Source organism: Citrus clementina, unplaced genomic scaffold (assembly GCF_000493195.1).
Source record: "Citrus clementina cultivar Clemenules unplaced genomic scaffold, Citrus_clementina_v1.0 scaffold_7, whole genome shotgun sequence".
In the NCBI taxonomy this organism is placed as follows: domain Eukaryota; kingdom Viridiplantae; phylum Streptophyta; class Magnoliopsida; order Sapindales; family Rutaceae; genus Citrus; species Citrus x clementina.
Genome location: NW_006262075.1, coordinates 4,382,288 through 4,404,852, shown reverse-complemented (window position 1 = coordinate 4,404,852; position 22,565 = coordinate 4,382,288). Strand labels below are relative to the sequence as shown.

General features: G+C 34.5%; 2 protein-coding genes across 3 annotated transcripts; both read right to left on the bottom strand.

The window, feature by feature from the left end:
- Positions 1–1,554: 1,554 nt before the first annotated feature.
- LOC18036982 (DEAD-box ATP-dependent RNA helicase 16) lies at positions 1,555–7,918 on the bottom strand. 2 transcript variants are annotated; one of them, XM_006426078.2, is made up of 15 exons: positions 7,568–7,918; positions 7,290–7,448; positions 7,092–7,187; positions 6,834–6,962; positions 6,427–6,527; positions 5,835–5,949; positions 4,846–4,977; positions 4,674–4,739; positions 4,282–4,461; positions 3,839–3,934; positions 3,216–3,353; positions 2,534–2,616; positions 2,185–2,222; positions 1,875–2,086; positions 1,555–1,782 (listed from the first exon to the last, which is right to left on the bottom strand). In XM_006426078.2, exons 1-15 carry the CDS (start codon positions 7,748–7,750, stop codon positions 1,693–1,695), a joined length of 1,818 nt encoding a protein of 605 aa, XP_006426141.1. In that variant the 5' UTR covers positions 7,751–7,918; the 3' UTR covers positions 1,555–1,692. The 2 variants fall into 2 exon arrangements, with proteins under 2 accessions (XP_006426141.1, XP_024036675.1); XM_024180907.1 differs by lacking the exon at positions 3,839–3,934.
- Positions 7,919–10,594: 2,676 nt separating this feature from the next.
- On the bottom strand, positions 10,595–13,341 carry LOC18036384 (inactive LRR receptor-like serine/threonine-protein kinase BIR2). The gene is made up of 2 exons (XM_006426077.2): positions 11,882–13,341; positions 10,595–10,611 (listed from the first exon to the last, which is right to left on the bottom strand). Exon 1 carries the CDS (start codon positions 12,821–12,823, stop codon positions 12,008–12,010), a length of 816 nt encoding a protein of 271 aa, XP_006426140.1. The 5' UTR covers positions 12,824–13,341; the 3' UTR covers positions 10,595–10,611; positions 11,882–12,007.
- Positions 13,342–22,565: the final 9,224 nt, after the last annotated feature.

Here is a 22,565-nt window from a genome sequence, read left to right as displayed (position 1 = left end):
ATCAAAATGTAGCTTCTCTCAATGTCAAATGTTGGTCGATTTACAGTTTAATAATTGGGTTGGGTCAAACTTAAAAACTTTAGTGACCTAGTTAATATCTTACGAACGAAAATTCAAAAAAAAAAAAAAAAAGGAGGGAAAATAAAAAAATGGCGGCTTTCATCTCACATTCAGTTGTATTTTTCGGAAGATGTATCTGAATTTATATCGCACTCTCTTTCACCTGTTACTGTTACGTCCACGTCGTATAGAATTAAACATGCGCGTTGCCGAAAAAACGAGAAATGAAATGTTGCAAATTCAACTGCCGTCTGCAACTGAAACTTTAGTGACCATTGTGTATGCAAATGAAAAACATTTATTTGAGGAAAAATAATTCAATTGTGCGAGAGAGAGAGACCAGTTACGAGACTGTTTGTTGTTGTGATTGGGAGGGAGAGCCAGCCAACCATGCTTCCTCCTCCCATCCAATCTCATAATAAATAAGATATCGTTGGATGGTCATGTTTGAAATTTGACACTTGAGTTATCAACTACGTCTTCACTTCACTTGAGCTTTCGAACTTAATGCCACGTGGACATGAATTATTATTATTATTATTATTGTTATTTAATATTTTCATTACTTTTTACATTATCAACTGAGTTCACTCAACTATTTGAAGATGAATAATATAGATCCATAAATATTTGTTTAAATTAACATAATAAAATATGATTGATTGATTGGTTGATTAAAAAGATTTAAGAAAAACATATATAAATCATTTGAATCCTACCCCCTTTTCAACTCAAGTAACGATAAAGTGTCATACTAATTTAAACAAAAACGTTTATAGTTTTGAAGACGGCATTGACTGTTTCCTCTCGGACAAAACAAAATGTGGATTGATGTGGTTAAAGACTTTTTACTCACGTCAATACTGCCGATAGATCCAGAATAATAATAACAACAACTAGGACTCAACTAAGTTGCAGCATCTGCAACTAACAGCCGAGTCCTTTATGGCCTTGCATCAGCTGATCAGCCAGGTCTCAGCAGCTTGTCCTCTCTTCTGCAACAGCGTGTAAGCTGCTCATTGGCTGTGTTACATACAGAATCTGTAACACAGCAAAGCTCCATAAGAACTATTCTGCTTAAAGCAAGCTCCATTAGAACTACTCTGCTTAAGTGTTAACTTTGGCAAAGCAGTTGTACGTGCATGCCTAATTCTAATTGGTTGCCAAGTCTTTCGCATGTTTTTAATGATTTTCTAGATCCTTCTTTTTCCAGACCCAAAGAATTAGAACGTAGAAGCCGCCTTTCTTTTAATTAAAATAAAAATTGAAGAAAAAAAAAAAAAACGAGAGAGATGGAACTTTAAACCTTTTTTATTTTTTGGGCCCACTTTTCTTTATACGACTTAATCTGGGTTGTTATTGGAGGCCTGAATTCGTGTTTCTCAATTGCGGAAGGTTTCTAATCAGAAGAGAAGTGTTTTAATCAGCATGACGACGAGCACTCTCATGTTCAAATTATTATCTACATTTACCCTTACATCCTGCTGCTACAACTAAACAAATAATAATATAATAGCTCATATCAAAATTGAAAGCCACTTCATATAAAACAAAACCAACTCGATACATTAACAAACACAAAACTGCAGGGGTTGGTTATAACCCCAGATTGAAAAACACATAGTAACGGGATCACAGTGACTTTTTCTTTTTATGCTTACCAGTATCATCCCCATTTCTTCCCTCTCTTTTCATCCTACCTTTGCCCGCTCTCTTTGTTGGCTGAGACCAAGTGAGTTCAACGTATATCAGCATTCGATATGGCATAATTAAGAATCAGTCAAGGACTGAAGTACAAACAAGTAGCCACGTACCTCAGCAGAGAAACTTTTGAGAGGATCACTTTTTCTAAATTTTCTTCTAGGTCCCTGGCGGCGAGAAGAGTTTTTATTTCCCATTGCTGCTCTCGCAAGCTTGACCATCTTGCAGGCTTCCTGAGTTTTTGCATCTAATAGGTAGTCTGGCACGTCACGTAGGTGAGAAGCTGGGGGCTTCTTGCTTAGATCCTTGTCATGCTTCAATAGATCTGCTCCAATACAAATTCACTCTCAAATGTTCAGATTCAACTGAATATGGGGATAACAGAAAAGGTATAGAGACACCAAAAGCTATAATTTTCGTTACCTAAATCTTTAGGATTAACTTCAAAATGTGCCTTTAACCTACAATAAGAGAATCCAATCATTAGTGAAACCCCAAAATAATAATAATAATAATAATAATAATAAATGGCATACAAAATTTATGGGGCAATGGAAACACGGCTGACACACGTTAAGTGAACACTATTAATGGCACAGATTAAATACAAATTCAACTGCCGTATTCATGACGACTCAAAAAGTTTCTGAATAACATACTACTAAAATGCCTGGTATGAGCCTCAAAGGTGAGTAAAAATCTGAATTTGACATTTTTTTTACATGTTTTACTGATGCAAGTTCCCAAAGAAAAGTAGTCAGCAATCACTCACTTTTCAGAGTTGAGAATTTCATTTCTCAGGTCCTGAGCTCGTGATTCTCTGACGGCAATCTTTGTCACACTCTTTGCAACATCCTGCAATCGTCACTAACTTATCAGCTAATTAAGCTTTCATCTGGAAGACATTTGACCCCAGATTTACTTTGCCAGACAATAGACCCCACCAAATATTTTAAATATTTTGGACAAGGCAATGAAAACACCAGCGTAAATACAAAACAAATAATTCATAGAATAAAAACCATGATGACCTGATCAATAAGAACCATGATGACCCCATAATCCATCACCTAGATATCCACATCAAAACCATCAAAGAATTTGCAGCATAGAGTGATCTAAGGATCTATATCTATTAAGAAAATAATACAACTGGAACCCACGTATGTTTTACACTTAGTATTAATACAGCTTAAATATATAAGAAACCCAAAAAATATAGGTTCAAGGGGGACAAAAAGGCAGATGCCCGACTCTTTTCTCCCCCGTTTTAACTATTCAGCAAGGGTGGAATTTGGGTTGGCATGTTGGTGCTAAAAAAAAAATCAATTCCTAAAATTTCAATGCCAGCTATACATTATGTTTACCTTTGATAACATTACAAGTCAATGAAAGATTTTCACAATCTAGTATAATGGGGGGAAAAGATAGTGTTTAAGAAGTTAAGAAATCACCTCAGCCCTATATCGCAAAGACTCCACTGCATTTTGAGCTAGCAAAGGAAAAGGTGCAATAATGTTTGAATCCTCGTTTTCATCATCCCCAACGAAGGATTTTATTTCTTCAAAGATTTTCATCTCATCTGGAGAAACCTGTTAACAGAAAAATTGTAAGAAAGTAAAATATGATCCAATATCACAGTCATCATTAGCATGCATCCCTTGCTCCAAGAAAAATAGATGTTTCGAATTCCTTAATTAAACCAAAATACAAAATGAAATAAGAAATCAAAAATCATGCAATAGTAAGAATGATTGTTAGAATCATGAATGCACTTTAGGGGCATGTACACCTATAAAAGTGATTTAAGAAGCCCCAAGCTATGGTAATGAAGCCTGCCAGTGGTTGTTTTATGAGACTCCAGTCCAAGGCACCAAAGGAGGTACTATAACTGTCTTCGAGAAGAGGCAGGGAAGAGTACAATTAATTTTCAAGTGATTGTCACTAATCTAATCAAATATCAATTGACGAGCAAAGGTAATATCAACAATGTTTTTATAATTAGACAGAGACCAACAACCATCCTGCAAAGCTGGTCCCCTCCAAAAAATTAAACTTAATTTTGACCGGAACACACCAGAGAGACTGAAGCACCAGTATTGTACGCTCTTCCAGTACGCCCAATTCGATGTACGTATCCAGCGGCATTTTGAGGCATTTCAAAATTTATAACCTGAAAGTAGAAAAGGCATAACCACGGGGGGGAAAAAAATCATGTTTCAAATAAGAAAAGTTTGTATCGAAGTTCAAGAAAAAAAAATTCAGAACCTTAATTGAATTAAAGACACAAAACCACTATTGAACTTTCTAAAATGAATGTCCTAAATGCGGACAAATGAATCCCATTGTAACAGCAAAGGCATGAAATGCTAAAGCCCAGTCGCACATTATTGCTATTTAGAAGATAATCGGTTATTATTTTCTCATGGATTAAGCCCACATAACAATCCAGCCTCGTTTACATCGTAAACTAAAGTAATTAAACACAAAGAAGCATCATAAACAGGTTCATTATCTTACCGTATGTACATTTTTGAAGTCAATTCCCCTCACCACTCCAAATTCAGAGTCTAACTTTGCTTTGGGATGCTTTTTAGACTTTCTTGAGTCAACATGACCACCCTCATCACTTTGATCCTTTTCTTTTGTTTGGGTATCATCAGTTGCAATCAGATAATCAAAAAGCCCAGCATTGAATTCCTGATTATTAACAACCATATGAGTTATGGAAAATTAACTCTCCAGTTTTGTTAATGACTGTAAACCATTGAAGCCATCAACCTTGAAATAGTTTTGTTAACAATCTTCCTCAGGATGACCATGTGAGCAAATTAAAAAAAAAGCATTAATTAATTAATTAATTTGTTTATTTTCAGCCAGTTTAACTAACATATTTGAATATTGGAGCGTACCTCAAGTATATGCAGACGAGAATTCTGTGGCAACTCAGCATTTAAAATAGCAGACTTGATACCAAACTGTTCAAAAGATAAATATGCATCAATATATGGAAAAAATTAATCCTCAAATCAATTAATTACACAGAAAGAGCATGTAAATCAATGAATGTACCCTACAGAGTACCTTTTCCAGGAATAATTTCAATCTGAAAGCCATGTCAATTGTATTTGTAAATATCAGAGCTTTTTTCTGAACTAATTCCAGCTTCAAGAGGGTAAGAATGTAGAGTAATTTATCACGTTCACTGCATGAAATCTAAAACAGAAGGAAAGGAAAACATAAAAATGTTTTAATTAAAATAATATAATTGAGCCACTGATCCACAACAGCAAATAAAACACAGATACAAGAAGACATCACAAGACAAATGCATATCAACAATGAAAAACTCTGACAGAGTGAAATGTTGTATCACAAGTTTACTTGGAGATAATTTCAACATAAAATCCAAAATAATCTGCCAAGACAGGCCTTAGAAATTTTTTTAAAAAACAGCAAAAATATAACACCTGACCATCGACATGGTCCCAAAATTCCATTGTCAAGTGGAGCCGCACCAGTTCTGTGCTTGGAAAAATAGTTGTAAACCAACATATTAATTACTTCTAGGATCTATTCATATTCTAATAAATTTTAACATACTTGATGGCAAGTTTACCTAGAGTTTAACGCATTACATCCAGGCCCACCAATCAATGACTAATGGGCTTTCATGATCCAACACTGACACCATTGTTATAAGGAATGTATTAGGCAACACAAATGATAATTCAAACATGTCAGGATATTTTAGGCCAAATATAGTTCCATGTATCAAAGGAAACTGAAAGATGCTATAGTCTTCAAATGCTATTCATATTCTAATAAATTTTAACATACTTGATGGCAAGTTTACCTAGAGTTTAACGCATTACATCCAGGCCCACCAATCAATGACTAATGGGCTTTCATGATCCAACACTGACACCATTGTTATAAGGAATGTATTAGGCAACACAAATGATAATTCAAACATGTCAGGATATTTTAGGCCAAATATAGTTCCATGTATCAAAGGAAACTGAAAGATGCTATAGTCTTCAAATTCCCAAGAAGAACATAGTAATTCTTACCCAGAATTGCTGAACATTTTTGGGAATAACCTCATCTTTAACGTCTCCAACTTCTGGCAAAGTCAAAATGTAGGGATTGTGCAGAATCAGCTTTTTCAATTTATCAACATCAGAACTGCCAAATATCAGAATTGCAATATCCATTGAACACTGTCAGTCCACTCACAGGGCTTAAAGAAAAGTCAACATAATTTTTACATGGTATGATGATTTAACCGAAATGCTGAAAGATTAATTTTGTTGATAACTAGCACAGAATCTCCAATTATGCAGAATGCAATCGGTGGGAGGGAACTTCAAAACCAATTGTTGTAGTTTTAGCTGATGAATTGGCCCACAAGTAATGGCAGCCGATGTATAGGAATAAAGTACAGAAAATGAAACCCAAAAGTGAACTTGACACTCATATAAAAAAGGTGAAGGATGGCAATAAATAGATTCCCCCACTTCATAAGGCACAGGATCCTTATTTGGGATGAGAAAAGGATAGGACAGGTTGGATCATCTTAGAATCAAAGCTTGTAAGGCAGAAAATTAGTTGTCATCACCCAACTTTAAAATAGGATTTGAACAAAAATGACATAAAACACACCTTGAAGTAGCAGACATAAGAAGGCACTGACAGCCTCTAGGAATGACAGCTGAAAGAGCTTTCAGATCATCTTCGTATCCATACGACAACAAAAGATCTGCCTGGAAACAAATATGAATCAACCAACTCCTAATAATGAATATAAAATAAGATGGTCAAGAAAATATGATATCAAATAAGAGAAGAACACAACTACCACTAAAATGCAAGGTGGCGTACATTTTTTAGAACCTAATCCATTCAAACAATATAATTGATAAGTTGGATGACAGTTGTATAAAAAAAACATACTGTCACCCAATGTCATCGAAGCTAGCTAGTAAGTTGTAAACCTTCAACTTATGTCATAATACTCAACTGAAATTCACAAAACAAGATTCTTGATATACCAAGAGTCATATCCTCACCTCATCAAGCACAAGAATTTTCAGTGAATCACTAAAAGATTTTGATTGAAGTACACCAGTGGACAAGCATTTAGGCATGCAACCAGGAGTAGCTATCACAATATCAGGAGGTCCTGCCAATGCAGCCCGCTGGAAACATTTTTACCAACCAGACAGGAGTTAGCAAACAGTTCAACTTGTTTAATCTAAACAAAATCTTAATTAAAACCCAAAAGAGGATTTTTTGATAGGAAAAACACAAAAGAAGATTGAACCAACCAAATCAGACGCAGGCATGCTGCTCGTCAACTGCACAACTTTCAACTGAACTTGACCTTTACATAACTCAATAAGTGCCATAACCTCCGAATAAACCTATACATAGAAATCATATAACTACAACCGATGACAGTCTGTATAATTAAAATCACAGGCAGATATATTGGTATAAGCAGAGTGGGGAGAACTAAAACATGCCTGTTGACATAACTCCCTTGTCGGGACAAGAACTAACGCAGCTGGAGCAAGCTTGCTCTTAGGTGAAGACTCGTTGAATAGCCTGTGAAGCAAAGGAAGAAGATAAGCAAAGGTCTTCCCAGAACCCGTTTTCGCTCTTGCAACCACATCCTTGCCTTCCTGGTAGTCCATTTTACAATTACACGTCAAATGTAAGTCTGATTAAATTTGCAACATTGAAAGACCCGACCAGAAACTGAAATAACGCTGAAAAAAGCAAGTTGAAGGAAGGAACTCACAAGAATAAGAGGAATCGAAGCTTGCTGAATTAAGGTGGGTTTTTGAATGCCCTTTTTGTTAAGGGCATGAACTAGACGGAGGTCCAACCCGAGCTCTTCGAAGCTTTTCTCTTCTTCCGCTTCTGCTTCTTCTTCTTCTGCTTGCTTGACTTCTTTTGATGGGATTTCTTTACTTTTACCCATCGAAACGGCAGAAAGAAATCCGCGCTTTCGGGAATAACTAGTATGCAATGATATTAAAGCTCAGAGCTTGTAAATTGTTTAGGGTTTTTGAAGGGTATACAGAAGTAGAATAGAAAGAGAGTGGAGACAGAAGATGGTGATGGGTGGGTCGGGTTGTTTCGGCTCGAATTTGAGAAGGCCCAACTTTTATTGAAGACCTCAAAATTCCTCATAAAACCTAATTTAACTAAAATTACTTTAAATAATAAAAAATAATTAACTCAATTTTTCATTTCGAATAAAAATTAAATAAAACATTCTTTTAAAAAAATTTACACCAACCCTAATACCCCATGTCATAATTTATATTTATATTTTAGTTTGTAAGTAAAAATATATATTATAAAGAAAATTATAGGATGTTTGAGAGATAAAAATTATACAATAAGGAGAAATAATTGAAGATTCTAGCATTTGCATGTATTTATAATAAAACTATTAAAAATGACAAAACTTTTAGAAAGTTTACCATATTTAGGGTGAAATTTTTATGGAAAGATTGTTAATTTTAATACATGAGTATGTAATTTGTAAATTAAACTCGGATAGTTTAGGAAATAAAAACAAAAAGGGGTGTTATAAAGATTTTAGAGGGGTGCTAGAAGTTCCACTGCTTTACAAATTACAATCTACTTTTTCTTTCCATCCTCGGTTGGGCTGAAGCCTATTAGGAAACACTTTATTTTATTTGATTTTTAAATCTAATTGTGAAAACTGTTTGGTGGGTTTAAGAAAATGTGAAAATAATCCAACTCGATTATCTCCCATAATGGAGTTGATATTCCTTTGCTCGGGAGTCGGGATTCCTCTAGTAGTGAATGAGGAAAGAATGTTCAGGCTATAATCTACAACTGCATCATAAGGCAAAAAAATCTTGGTAGATGTATGATTGTATATCAGTAGGCTTCTTATTTTAAAATTAGTGTAATAAAAAAAAATTGGAGCAAAAATCCTTGTTGTTTCTTTAAAATTTACATAAATCCATAGTTTTTACAATTAATCAATTTTGCTCTTAAATCTAATTTCTGTATTATGTTTTACGTATCCTTCACTGCTTCCAACTATTAGAATTTCCTTAACATAGATTATTTTATCTACTCGACCTTTATTATACAAAACGACCAATTTACCTATTAAAATGTACATTATTTTGTCAAAACTTTTAGTTATCTAATTTATGACCTATATATTATACAATACGTTTGAATGGACTTCAATAACTTTAACAATATATTTTTATGAGGCTGAGATATGGTTGTCACAAACACAATTCTTTTTAATTTAATTAAAGAAAATTCTATAATATATTGATTAATTAAATATTAATAATCACATAAATAAAGTAACATAACACCACTGAAATGAGTACATTCAAAAACCAAAGCTTCCTTTAATTCTTCTATTTTAACAACTTCAATCACATCACAGCCGACCATCAAACAAGTTGGATTGTTTCCTCTTTTTTTTTTTCCCCCTCTTTTTAACTTTTACCTGGAGACGATGCAAAATATCAATGCATGTGACTTACAATAGTAGATTTCAATATTTTGTTGTCCAAATAGTAAAGTTCCATGGTTGTTCAATTCATGACGAAAATATCTAAGTAAAACCTTGGGGACTTTGCTATATTATATTATTGATTTCTATATTATATTATTGATTTATTCATTCATTTGTAATGGGTAGAAAATCAAGATAACCAAGAGGCCGAAGGTAAATTTTCAAGAAGCGAAACCCTTTAGGCTTTTTCACGCATTGAAAGCAAGAGCATACCTCTTGTGAGTTGTGATTGAGAGAGAAACCAAAAGGCAGAAGCCATCCCCATAAAAATTCTCCGAAACCCATTACGGCCAACAACATAACAAAACCATGAAGATCAGTGTGGCTTTGTGGTGGGGGCAAAGCATGATGACATGCATGCCATTATCGGAGGAATCATTATTGTGAGAAATGGAAAGCACATTTTGACCATCTCTGCTTTCGGTGTGAGTTGAAACTATGCGCTCAATCTCAACCAGTCGATCATTCAGTCGATTGCAGCGGCGACAAGTGTGGGCCTAATTATGTTGTTCAAAAATTGGAATGCTTTTGTGGATCTTCAAAAGACAAATATCATTCTTCACTTTGTGTCCAACCAAAATGTTAAATGTCAAGTTTATAGTCCAGCATCCCCTCCTATTTTAGCTGAGCTTACTTGTTTAAATATTATTGTTTCTCCCGAATTTCTGGAACAAAGGATTTTATTTTTCTAAAGTCCCAATATCAATTAGTTGAGTCCGTGCACTTTGATCAACATCCACTTTCAACTTCAAGACTTGTTCGCCCCCACAAACAGGTGCGGCTTTACTTTAGTGGTGAGACCGTGCTCTTTAAACAATGTGGACGGGATTAGAGTCACCTCGGATATTAATGGGAGCATATATTCTAGATAGGTCTCTAAATATATTAGGAGTATATGTATATAAAAAAAAAAATAGAATTCAATATAAATTCCAGATTAAAATATTGGTAGATTACAGTATTTGTAAATTGCAAAGGATTAAGGAAAAGAGAAATTCAATCATTTGCTTGGGATTTTCATACGGAAAAGAGATTGGAGAGGTGCCAGTAGAGTGGTTGCTGTTCCGAAAACAAGAAAAAGTCAGAAATAGAGCTGAGGGGGGTGGGCACTGCAAACACATGCAGTGTGCAGTGGGCAGTGGGCAGTGGGCAGTGGGCAGTAAAATCTTAAATCTCACCACCAGGCACCAGCTTGCTTCAATTTAAGTGTGATCACAGGGAGCAAGAAAGTGAGCCTACAGCCCTAGCCTGTTCACCTACGGCTAAAACAATAGGACGCAGGTAAAAGGGGAGTCAAGTGCCTAGAATATATATAACCCAGAGTAACGAACCCACTGAGCCACCCCAATAATGCACCCCACATCTCTCCAAATACAATACGGTATATGCAGTTCAACTCATTGTCCCACTTCAAGAATTTAATTATTGGTATTGGTATTCAAAAGAACCTAAAAGTAATAGAACATACAGTTAATTGGGCAACATGGATGGAATTGTAAATTGTTTTACTTTTATGATCTTCGAGTTAAGAGGACTTGAGAGACATGAATGTGCAACTTTTTTGTAAGTTAACTTTCTAACTTGTGTTTCAGAAATTTGTGCAATAAAAGTACATGCGCCCATAGAATCATGAAATCCAAAAACCAGTAGGATAAATGACCGGCAAAACTGACCAGAATGTTGGCATGATCAGAGGGAACCAACAGCTTAAATAAAGTGCCAAAGAGAAATGGACAATCTCCATCATGGCATTTGGTGGTGGAACAGGTCTCCCCCCGGCTCACATTAGCATTGCACTAGAATTTCAAGTAGGTGAAATCGTATTTTCCTTTTAATTTTTTTTATTTCATGAGATTATTACTTATAGTACAACTCATATTACATGATAATATAACTTATATTTATAAATTAGACTATAACTGAGATCAATTTACATAAATACTAATGGAGCGCTGCCTAAATTTTTAAATATTTAAGAGATGTCTACTCTTAATTCTTGAAAATGAGAACATTCTGCCTTCACTCAAATTTAATCTAGGAATAAAATACCCCTGTCCACTCGGCCAAACTGTATTTTCCTCTAATTAAATGCACCCATTTCAGGGCATCAAAATCCCCACCAGTTTCTTAGTATGTATTTTAGGAAAAATAAAAAACAAAATAAACTGCGGAAAATCTTTCCAGAGAAGGAGAGAAAGAGATAGATACAAAGATTGAAAGTGTCGAAACTCCAAAGCCAAGAAAATCTATTACATTTTGTACTAGCAGATACATTACATTGATATAGTTAATTCACTGAAGCCTCCAGTTGAATAGGTTTATACATTGTCATTGTTTGTAGAATATACTATACTATCTCAAAAAAAAAAAAAAACACCGAAGGGCAGAAGAATTTGAGAAAAAAAAAATCTCGAAAAAATCAGTAACAGAAAAAGCTTCTGAAAAACCCCATCAGAAGATAAGAAGAATGATTAGCCCACACCTCACTCGTGTTTCAAAAGAAAAAAAAAAGCAAAAATGGAAGAAGCATACCTCAAATTTTGTAGCGATTGAGCTCACTGAATAATTATAAGCATCTTCAATTCAATCACATTGAGATTCCTGACATACTTGAAAACAATCATCAAGAGACAAGAGGGAAAGCGGGATAATAAAAGTTTAATAATCAGGCATAAGCTGACTAATCTTGCCTTCTTGATCAAGAGCCATCTTATGTTCAGTAACCTTCAACCAAATACAAACCCCAGTAAAACTGATAACCAAACTTGCAAATCCACTTCCTAAACCGATGCCAACAATGGCCAGAACGGACAGCCCTTTACTTTTCATTGGAGGCAAAGGGTATCCATAAAGATCCTTATTTCCTTCAAACGAACTCGCATTAAACTTAGGCAAGTTCCCACTTCTGTTCCCTAACGAAGCCGGAATCGGCCCAGACAACTTGTTATTCGACACGTCAAATGCTGACAAACGAACTAGAAGTCCCAGTTGCTGAGGAATCTGACCCGTTAGCAAATTATCATGAAGATCAATCACGTTTAAGTATGCACACAATGTGAGCTGAGGTGGGATCTCTCCTGCTAGTCGATTTGCTGACAAATTCAGCACTGCCAGATTCACCAAGTACTGTAAATCCGCCGGGATTGACCCTGTGAGCGCGTTTGAAGAGAGGTCAAGAGATTGAAGATTGGTGCAATTCGAAAGATAAGGAGAGATTGAGCCTTGAAGAGAGAGGTTCGTGAGAGACAGCTTGTAGATGCGACCATTGTTGCAAGTGGCGCCTGGGAGATATGAAGTGAAGCCGTTGCAAGCATTTGAGAATGTTGATTTGGTCCAGTTTTGAAGGTTCTTATAAGGGTCTTTTAGCGATTGGCTTAGATGGGTCAAGCAAGCTTCGTCGTTTGGATCTGATGAGCAGAGAGGGAGACCGGCGCACGTTAGCAGGAAGAACAGTATCGGCGTACAGCCAGCCATTTACACAGCAGAGACAGAGACAGAGACAGATAGATAAAGAGAGAGAGAGAGGGAGAGAGACGGGGTTTGTCCTCTGTTTAGCTTTGGTTTACTGTTTCGAGTTCTTGGGGAAATGACAACACTCTGGGAGAGGGTCTGATGAAGAAAGAGAATATGATTTGAATTGTAGACTGTGTAATAATCTTTCCTTCCTTTCCCTTCCCGTGCTATTATGAAGGTGCACGTTAGCAAGAAAAGAAAAGAAAAGAAAAGATCAACCTTTTTTCTGTGCCTCTCTATTGCTATGACTTAAGATGGAAGCTTGCAACTTGCGAAAGATACAAAGATTGGTCTTTAATTTCTTGTGTGTGTGTGTGTAAAGAATTGAGCTCTTTGCAGTGTGATATTTATTATAGGCACACAAAACACAAGCTAACAGAGAATAGAAGAAACTGAAATATTGGTTAGAAAGAGACGGAGGAAACAGAGGGCAGAAGCTTTTCGTAAGTTTTTGGTTATTGTTGCTGTTACCTAAAGCACTCCAGGGCAAAAGAAAAAAGAAAAGAAAGTGGAGAAGCAGAAAGTCGGATTTTCAATTTGAAACGAGTGAAGGGCTGTTTTGGTCATTTACGTGATCATGAGCTGCGAAATTAGGACGCAAGATAGTGACAACACGCTGAGGGATGGAGGTTATTCTAGTCAATTCGTGGAGGCTCGGCACGCAGCAGCGGCATTCCATTGCATTTGCAATTGCCGTAGCCCGCAGCTGCTGTCTATGTGGTATTGAATTTGATTGATTTTAGGTTCTCTTTTGCAATAATTTGTTGGCGAGGAATATTGCCAAAAAAAAGAAATTTTTTTTTATTCTGATAAGGCTGTAGATTTCAATGCCTTTAATCTATGCTCATTCACTCGGTACATATTTCCGCTTTTAAGCTCTGGCGGAGCCGTCTCGTCAATCACAATCACATCTGAAGACTAATTTTGAGGCAGAGCATCCGGTTAAATTTGATTTGGTTAAATTTTGAGGCCTCACAGTCACTCAACTCCGTCATTCATTTCTAATCACATGATATCTGCTGGTTTGGTTCATTACTAACTCTAAGATATTACACTCGGACAGTGTTTTTCAAATTAAACAATATATTTTTTGGTACGGCCTGAAACCATTGCATCTCATGCTATTTTGGTCATTGTCTTTACTCTTTACTAGATCTCTTCAGTGTGTACTGTGTGCTCTGCGCGCGGGCGAGTGTGTGATTCTCAAGTGCAGCACTTTTATTCTGTTTAATACGGGCATCCAATTAAACTGTTTAGTTTAATCGAATTATTTTTTTAATATATTATAAAATTATATGAGTTAATATTTAATAATATTAAAAATTGATTTTATTAAACTATATAAGTTAACAGTATGTCTATATTAAAAAAAAAAAAAAAAGAGCAACCAAACTAAAAAAAGACTACACACACTCTCATAGTGTTTTTCTTTACTTGATCAAAATAAGAATGATATATTCCTTAAAGAAAAACTGTGTACACACACACACATACATAAAATAAAACAAAAACTGAGCTCTAACGTACGAGTAATCACAAGTTTTGATGCGTTGAAATTGTTGGATGACATCATAATAAGAAATTCAAAATGGCTAATTGACTTTAGTAAAAGGTAAAATTATGGACTTGTAGCAGGTCCTTCGGGTGCGTATAATGGAATATGTAGACGGCTGTGTCACGTGTCTGGCACCAGTAAATAATGTTTATAAATTTTCGGGGCGAGACTGGCAGGCTCATTTGCTGCCGTACGCAAAGGACTTTCTTGACCTTGTTTTCCTTTTTCTTTTTGGCGTGCCTGTCACTCAAATGATGGACCTTACTACGTTACAGATTCTGTATGTAACGCAGCAAATGAGGAGCATCCACGCGTTGCAGGAGAGAGGAAAAGTTGTTGGAACTTAGCTGATACAAGACTAATTTCCATTGAGCTGTTACATACAGAGTCTGTAACGTAGTTTTATATGTTCTGCAATTCTTACTCTCACAGCAAACAAGTCATACTAAATATTTTATAATTACCCATATTGGTTCGTGCTAAGATATGCATAGGCATAACGCTAACGGGTGCTTTAAAATGGGTTTATTTGTTGTTTTTATTACATTACACTTGGCAAGTTTAGTTGCCTCGCCTAAAGGAAGTACCTTTGAAAATGAAACAATGTCAAAATATTTGGCAAGAGAAGTATCCAAATTGGTCGCCTTAAAAAATTCTAAGGCGTGCTTGAAAAAAGTTATTTTTGTTATTATCGGATAACATGTGGCAAAATTTGATTGCTTAAGAAAAAGAATTAATGTTAATTGTAAAGCAAATGGAAAGTGGGGTTTGTCCTAATTGGTAATTATAATCCGATTACAGTCGTTCCTTTGAAACTTTTATGTTTGGAGAGAAAATTTTGCTGAAGGAAGTCAGCGCACACACTTAAGGGAAAAAAAGAAAAAGAGAGAGAGAGGGAGAAATTAATGGCGTCACGCAACAATTCTCAAATCTTGGTCTCAACAGGCTACACTCTGTCGCTGTCAAGAGAGAGATATTATGGTGCACTGATTTTCCAATGGCTGGCTGGCTGATTTAGTGAATTTAATTAGTTTGCTTACTTTGCACATTTGCTTACTGTATGTGTAATAGATTGTTCATAAATTGATCTTGAAGTTCCTGTACGTGAGTGGAGTGACGTATAGAATTACAGCAATACTTTTACAGTTTTTAATAATGCATAATTAATTTCACTTCACGTTTAACATTTGTGTCGGTCCATCTTACTGCATGCCTGATGATAACTGTATTTAGCTTAAAATTAGATTGGATATCTACCGGCATCTGCGTCCAAAATCAATCGATATCAAATCAAATTAATTAAAACTTAATAAAAGGACAAGAGTGCTTCCACTAAAATAAGATTATATATTCTTGTTAAAGCTTAAACGATTGTATCAACAGAATTTGGAAAAGATCAGATGTCGATTGAACAGGGCCTTTCTTCAATCGAGTAAGTGACCAATGGTCCCAAAATTTTGACATAAAATGTGGGTTTCTTGGCTGCCTCGGTTGAAAGTAACAGGGGACCGGACACAAGTGCCTGCAAGCCAACACACTGTTACGGTTTGAATTTGATACCAAAACTGTTGAAGGGTCTTCGAGATTTGACTGAGAGTGAAAGATCTCCATTGGACTCGTGGGGCCCATTAAGATTTTGTGGTGCTAATTGGGGCCCTGAAATCCTGTCGCCTCTTCAGGCCCTCCCCAGTCTACTCACCAATAGCTTTGCCACCTTTCGCTTCCCTACCAGCACCAATCCATCAAAATCGTTGTTGTAATGATCCATGTGACATCAACTCACAAGAATGACACCGTGTGTATGTGTGTGTGTATAAAGATTTATTTCCATAATGTTATTATATTATTATTGAAGGGCAGATTTTTTGTCACTATTGTGGTGGGTATATATAGTAGACAAATGCAATGTTGCGTAAGAAGTGAAAAGGTTTGGGGACACCTGGATGTGACTTATGTGCATTGACCTTCACTTCACTGGTAAAGGCAGGCCACTGAGCTTAATTATTAACATTATCATATTTTTTTTCTCTTTTTTGTTATTGGTGCTCGTCCGGTAGGTAAGCACAACTGGGTTTCGGCTTGTATTAATTAACAATTGGCTGTGGCTTCGATTAGATTAACAAGATGAGATTATTTATCAAAAGTTGTTGATGCGTTCATGCGCGTGTTCCTATTGATTAAAATGACAACGGGGCTCGATATGATAATAAAAGGGCCGCAATAGAAGTTCAGATTGAAGGTCTAATCAAGCGCATAAAGCCTGTTCTAATGGCCTCTCAAGGCAAGAAAGAATATGCAACTTTGTTAAATTTATGGGGGAGGGTGGGAGAAGAAACTAATGTCCAGCTTGATGTAAGCTTTCAAATCAATAGGCAAATTGAAATGGACTTCGGTGGGATGATGCTGGGGAAAAAGCCTTTTTCTAAATTTTTTTGGTTTTGGTTTTCGATAGTGATTTGTAACTGATCCTCGGACACAAGCGACAACTTTTTCAAAATCATAAAGTACCAAAAAATGTCTCGAAAGCTTGACGACAACTTGTGTTGGTTCTCATTTAAGACATTTTAAGACCGCCCAAACCTTTTTTTTTTTTTTTTCCCCTTGGGCGTGAGCGTGAAGCACCAAATTAGCAAATCCTCAAAGAATCTTTATCTCTTTAGTTCAAGCATAGATCATCGGCCACATGTAGGCAACTCGTTATGTTTTCTTTCTTGCAAATTACATCTCAAAACAAAACATCAATATTATCATCCTAACATATTCGGCTGAACCCGGAAAAGAAAATTAAATTTGAGAGGGAAAACAAAAAAAAATAAATCACATTCTATAATTAACCTCAGATGAAAAAGAGCAGCAGCATAATTTGATGGTGAAATGTTTGTTACATCCATAGATGAGCAAGACAGGGATCTATTATTCAATTTATGCCGGAAAATAAGCCGTGGGTTGATGCCGTGCTAGCATTTTGTTCTCCCCATCAACACATCATTTAAAACTAGAGTAAATTTTCCCATACAGGAGATTGTGACTTCAAGAGAGGTGATTCTCTATAAATTCTACTAATTCACTAATATCGGATTCCTTTTTGAATTTCCAGAAAAATCGATTTTCCCTTTCAATCGAAATTTTTTCTGGTCAAAAAAAAAGAAAAAAAAGATACAATCGAAAAGCCACGCATTCTTGAAAGCTTAGTAGTAGTAGCAGTAAGAAAGAATGCTATTACAATGGCTTGGGTTAAAAAGTTTTGGGCCCGAAGAAATGTCGAACTTTCTTAGGCCCAATTTCTTTTCAAAGTGTCACAGGCATTTCGGCTCATCCAGATATTTTCCAGAGGGTGGAGCTATTAGCACCCCCTTATTATTCTTATAAAACCCCATTTCAAATAGAATTATATTTAAAGATAAATTAGGATTAAACACATTTAGATTTTCTTTTCAATAAATCACTTGCATTTCGGTAATCTATCTTCTTCTTTTTTTTTTTGTGCTTCTACCTATCATTCCTACCTAGGGATGTCAATTTTTCCCGATGGGATGGGATCCTGCGGGATCCCATCCCATTTGGGACAGAATTGAGACATATTTTTGTCTCATAAAAAAATTTATGGACGGGAGTGAGATATTTTTTTATCCCAATTACATATGCAGGACGGGAGTGAGATTAACAAATTCCACCCCATCCCGTCTCATTGCCGATTAAGAATGAAAATTTTACCAATTGGGATGGGATCACGCAGGATCCCATCTCTTTTGGGATGAGATTGGGACATATTTTTGTTCCAAAAACAAATATAGGGACATGAATAGAATGTTTTTTCATCCCATTTGCATATACGCGACAGGACTGGGATTAGTAAATCTCATCCCATTGCCAACCCTATTCCTACCCAACCAACATAAATTACGTAAATTTAAAATAATCTATTATTCTTTTTCTATTTCTCACTGATTGAATATTTTTCTACTTTAGATTGTTTTTTAAAATATGTGTGGTTTAAGTCAATGATTGACATTAAAAAATTCATTATTGAGAAACTTTTTAATTTGTGTCTAGGGAAACAACAATATTATGAAAGGAAAAATAACAAAATACTACTTTGAGTTTTAATTTAAAAAATAAATAAAAAACTAGAAGAGTGTATTACAAACATAGGTAGAGACATTTTCGGGAAAAAATTAAAAATAACTAAAAAGGGGTGGCAATATCCAACTTTTCCTGATTATTTTCGCCGGGGACAATTCCAAGTGAGTTAATTATCATCAATTTGAATGGTTCTAATTAATTACATGGGATCATAAATTTTGGTCTTACTTAATTTCTACATTAGTACATTAACTATTTATCTCTTTTTTATGTTCTGTAAAAAAGCTAAACCAAATGCATTAGGTTTTAAAAAAAAAATTGTGTCAAATAAATTTTTTCAAAAAAATCAATATTATGTTCGACTGAGGTTCATTTTTTTTAGTTAAATTCCCACAGTCATATGTAAAGAATTTAGGCTTCGTTTGGTACAACTTTTCAAGTAGAGTTTATATAAGTAAAGATTTTATTAGTAGAGCTTTTGTAAATAAAGTTTTTACTTAAAAAAACTTTAATTGTTTGGTTGTCAATAAAAGCTTTTATTAAAAATTTATAAAATTACTTTAATCGGCAAACTTTTTAAAGTTATATTATGAAGAGAATAAAATAAGATTGTTAAATAAGTAGAACTTATATAAGTAGAGCCTTTATTAGTAGAGCTTTTGTAACTAAAGTTTTTACTCAAAAAACTTTAGTTATTTGGTTGTCAATAAGAACTTTTATTAAAAATTTATAAAATTACTTTAATAGACAAACTTTTTAAAGTTATATTGTGAAGAGAATAAAATAAGATTGTTAAATAAGTAGAGAATATTTTAGATATTTTAACATTTAAAAATAGCTTTTCAACCTATGCTCTCAAAAGCCTAAAATTTGAGTTTTTCCTAATAGAGGTAAAATAGTTTATTTAAGCTTGAAAAGCTCTATTAGAAAAACAACAAAACAATAACAAAAATTATGATAAGAGTTTATGAGATTAAATAAATACTTATAGCCATTAAAATAAGTCATATCACACAAGCACTTAAACTCTCATAATTAATCACTTGGAGAGACTCAGACATTCAACAAAAATTACTATTAAGAATTTTCTTTTGGAAAACTATTATGAGAACTTTTTCTTTTCTTTTCTTTTCTTTTGAGAGAACTATTAAACTTGTTATTCTTCGTGTTCTATGTAAAAACATTTCTTAAATCCAAATTATCTATAATAAACAAGAGGATTCATGATGATTATAAATGCAGTAAGGTTCAGTTTGGTCACTGGGAATTGAATTATTGATCTGCATGGGGACACCATCATTACATGAAACCAAAACAATAGTGCACTTAGATTTGTCACTGGTGGGTACGTACTAATATAAAGTTAAAGGAGATTTCATTTCGATTGAGCAATCTTTCTACTGTTGATCGATGGCCAAATGATGATTTAAATATTGTACCAAGTTTAATTTAATATCTATACATGATTAACTTAGTTGTTCCAAAGCGATGTGATAAGCAGATGGTTGGCGCGACACTAATTAATATGCATGATTTCAATTAAACACAAATGATGGTCTCATACATTTGCACTGAAGAAGAAATTAGTTTTATTGATGCTCCTGCAATCACATAAAGCAGTCGAGTCATTGGAAATTATTCTGCTGCAATTAATACTGATCTTTAGGCTTAGCAACCTTCTAAGAAAGTCCCGCCGACATTAATTTGCATGATTAATGGCAGCTTATCTCTCGTTGTCTTACAGCTTCATAAGGAAACATGATGAAACCGGAATCCTTTTTCAACAAGTTCGTTGTTGCGTTACAAACTCATCAGAATTAATTCGGTGATTTGATCCATTGACTCGACGCATGAAAATTTGGACGATATCGTACAACTTTATGAAATTGAAGACAATTCATATGTTGAAATTTGTTTATGTTCTTTTCCACCAAATCTTTTGACCTTGTTGTTCTTGGCGCCGCACTGTTGCTGTCTTTATGTGCTACTGTGTTATGTTATAGCAGTCTGTATGGGATCGCTTGTCAAGTTGTTTCTTTTGTCTGCTTAAGGCCGAGTTAAGCCACTCATTTTGATCTTAATTAATCGCGTCCTTTTTGCTTTTAGATTTGCGTTGGCCATTAGGCGCGCACGCCTGCTTCGTTAAAGGCATCTAACTCAGAATTAATCACCAAGAAAACAAGAAAAAGTAGTGTCCCATACAAGTCAAAAGAGATGTGCGTTGAAATTATCATCTTATTCCTTTGGCGATCGAATGAAAGTGAGATCTTCAAGCTGTAGAACAACTTATCCCAGTCATTGTGGATTCATACTTCATAGGCAACTAATTTTCAATCTTGCCAACTCATTCTGATCTCCTTAATCACACTTTCTCTCTCTCTCTCTCTCTCTCTCTCTCTCTTTTTCCTCCCAAAGTTAAAGCCTCTAATTAATCCGATCACAAGAACGTTATTTGACGAAGACTTTTTGTTGTGATTAAGAAATATGAGTATTTGCTAAACTATGAAAATGGGTTTGTTAAACAGCATATGGGTTGCTGGCAGCCATCATCATGAATTATTTTGACATAAAGTTTTTCCATGCCGTGACATGGCAACTCTTCTGAACCTAATTTTCCCGCCATAAAATCCTGTACTCTTTGGCAATTCGCTATAGTACGCTGACCTGATCAAATAAAATTTGAAAGTTAAAGAATGCGATTAGTTTTTGGTGGGAGTACTTAAGCTTTCACAAATTTGCTTTTGTAGCTATTGGGGTCCCAAAAAGAAGCTAGCAGTACACACATCTTGAGAGAAAGAGAGTGGTCAGCCGGTGACACGGTTTAGTTTAGAACAATATTTTTCTTTTTTATTGGCGTGGAACAGTCTCTTTTCTTTTCTTTTCTTTTACCTCCGCCCCTTTTTCCGAAGAAAACATCACTTTTTTTCCCTTACGGTGACGGGCAAGATCTCTTGATTAAACGCAAAAACGTGGTTAAAATACAGGCCCCGAAACAAGAAAAAGAACTCGACTTGTCCCTACATTTCGTGCCCATTTGGAATTGTTATTTAGAAGACTCAAAATTAATTTTTAAAAAATTTAAAAAGTTAATTTCGGGTTTGGTAAATTTTTTAATAGTTATTTTTGGCAAAAGTACTAAATTTTATAATAGATTTTGAAAAGTAAGAAATGAGTAGTTTTTCAAAATTTGATTTTGAGAATCAATTTTATACTTAATACAATTTCAAATATTTTTATTTTTATTTTGAAAATCCAAAATTCTCCTTAGTAATTAGAAATTTAAATTATTAACTTTGAAGATATTATTAGTAATGCCAATTATATTGAGATAACAAAATAAAAAAATAAATTAATATCATAAAATATTTACTTTAGTTATCAATTATTATATATACACAATAAAAAAATTATTTTCACATGTTTATAAATTTATAAATAAATTTTACAATAGTTTAAAACTAACATTATTTTTAAAATAAATTTTATTAATTATTTAATTGATTTTCTTTATAATTAATTATTTTTATAACACAACTAACACTAATTATTTTAAGAACTATAATATTATCAAACTAGTCCTTAACCATGCATGATTTTAATTTATGAATTTGTAAGAGAGGTAAGCCAAGCACCTCTATTCAGTCAATCACGCATGATTTGACTGACATTTGAGCTATCATGTGAATTTAAATATATTAAAGCTACTTTTTATCATAGTGAAATCTTTATACTCAAAATATTGAAAGTGGATGAATTCGAGCTTATATATTATGAGAGTTAGTTTCAGTATTCTCTTAATTATAAAATAATTAAATGAAAATAATTTCCTCCCTTATAAAATAATTTCAGTCTTCTAAAATCTCCGCACACATTTAAGTTGTGGATTATAACCCCTATAACACTAAATGCTCAAATAATTTATTCTTGACTGACGTTTTAAAGATTTTTAAAAAAATTATTATTGTACGCATTCGGTGTTGAAGGTGCTGTGACCAGCACTATTAAATATTTGTGGTGCCAGTTTGCTTTAACTAATGGTATGGAGGAAAGACGTATGCCATTGCA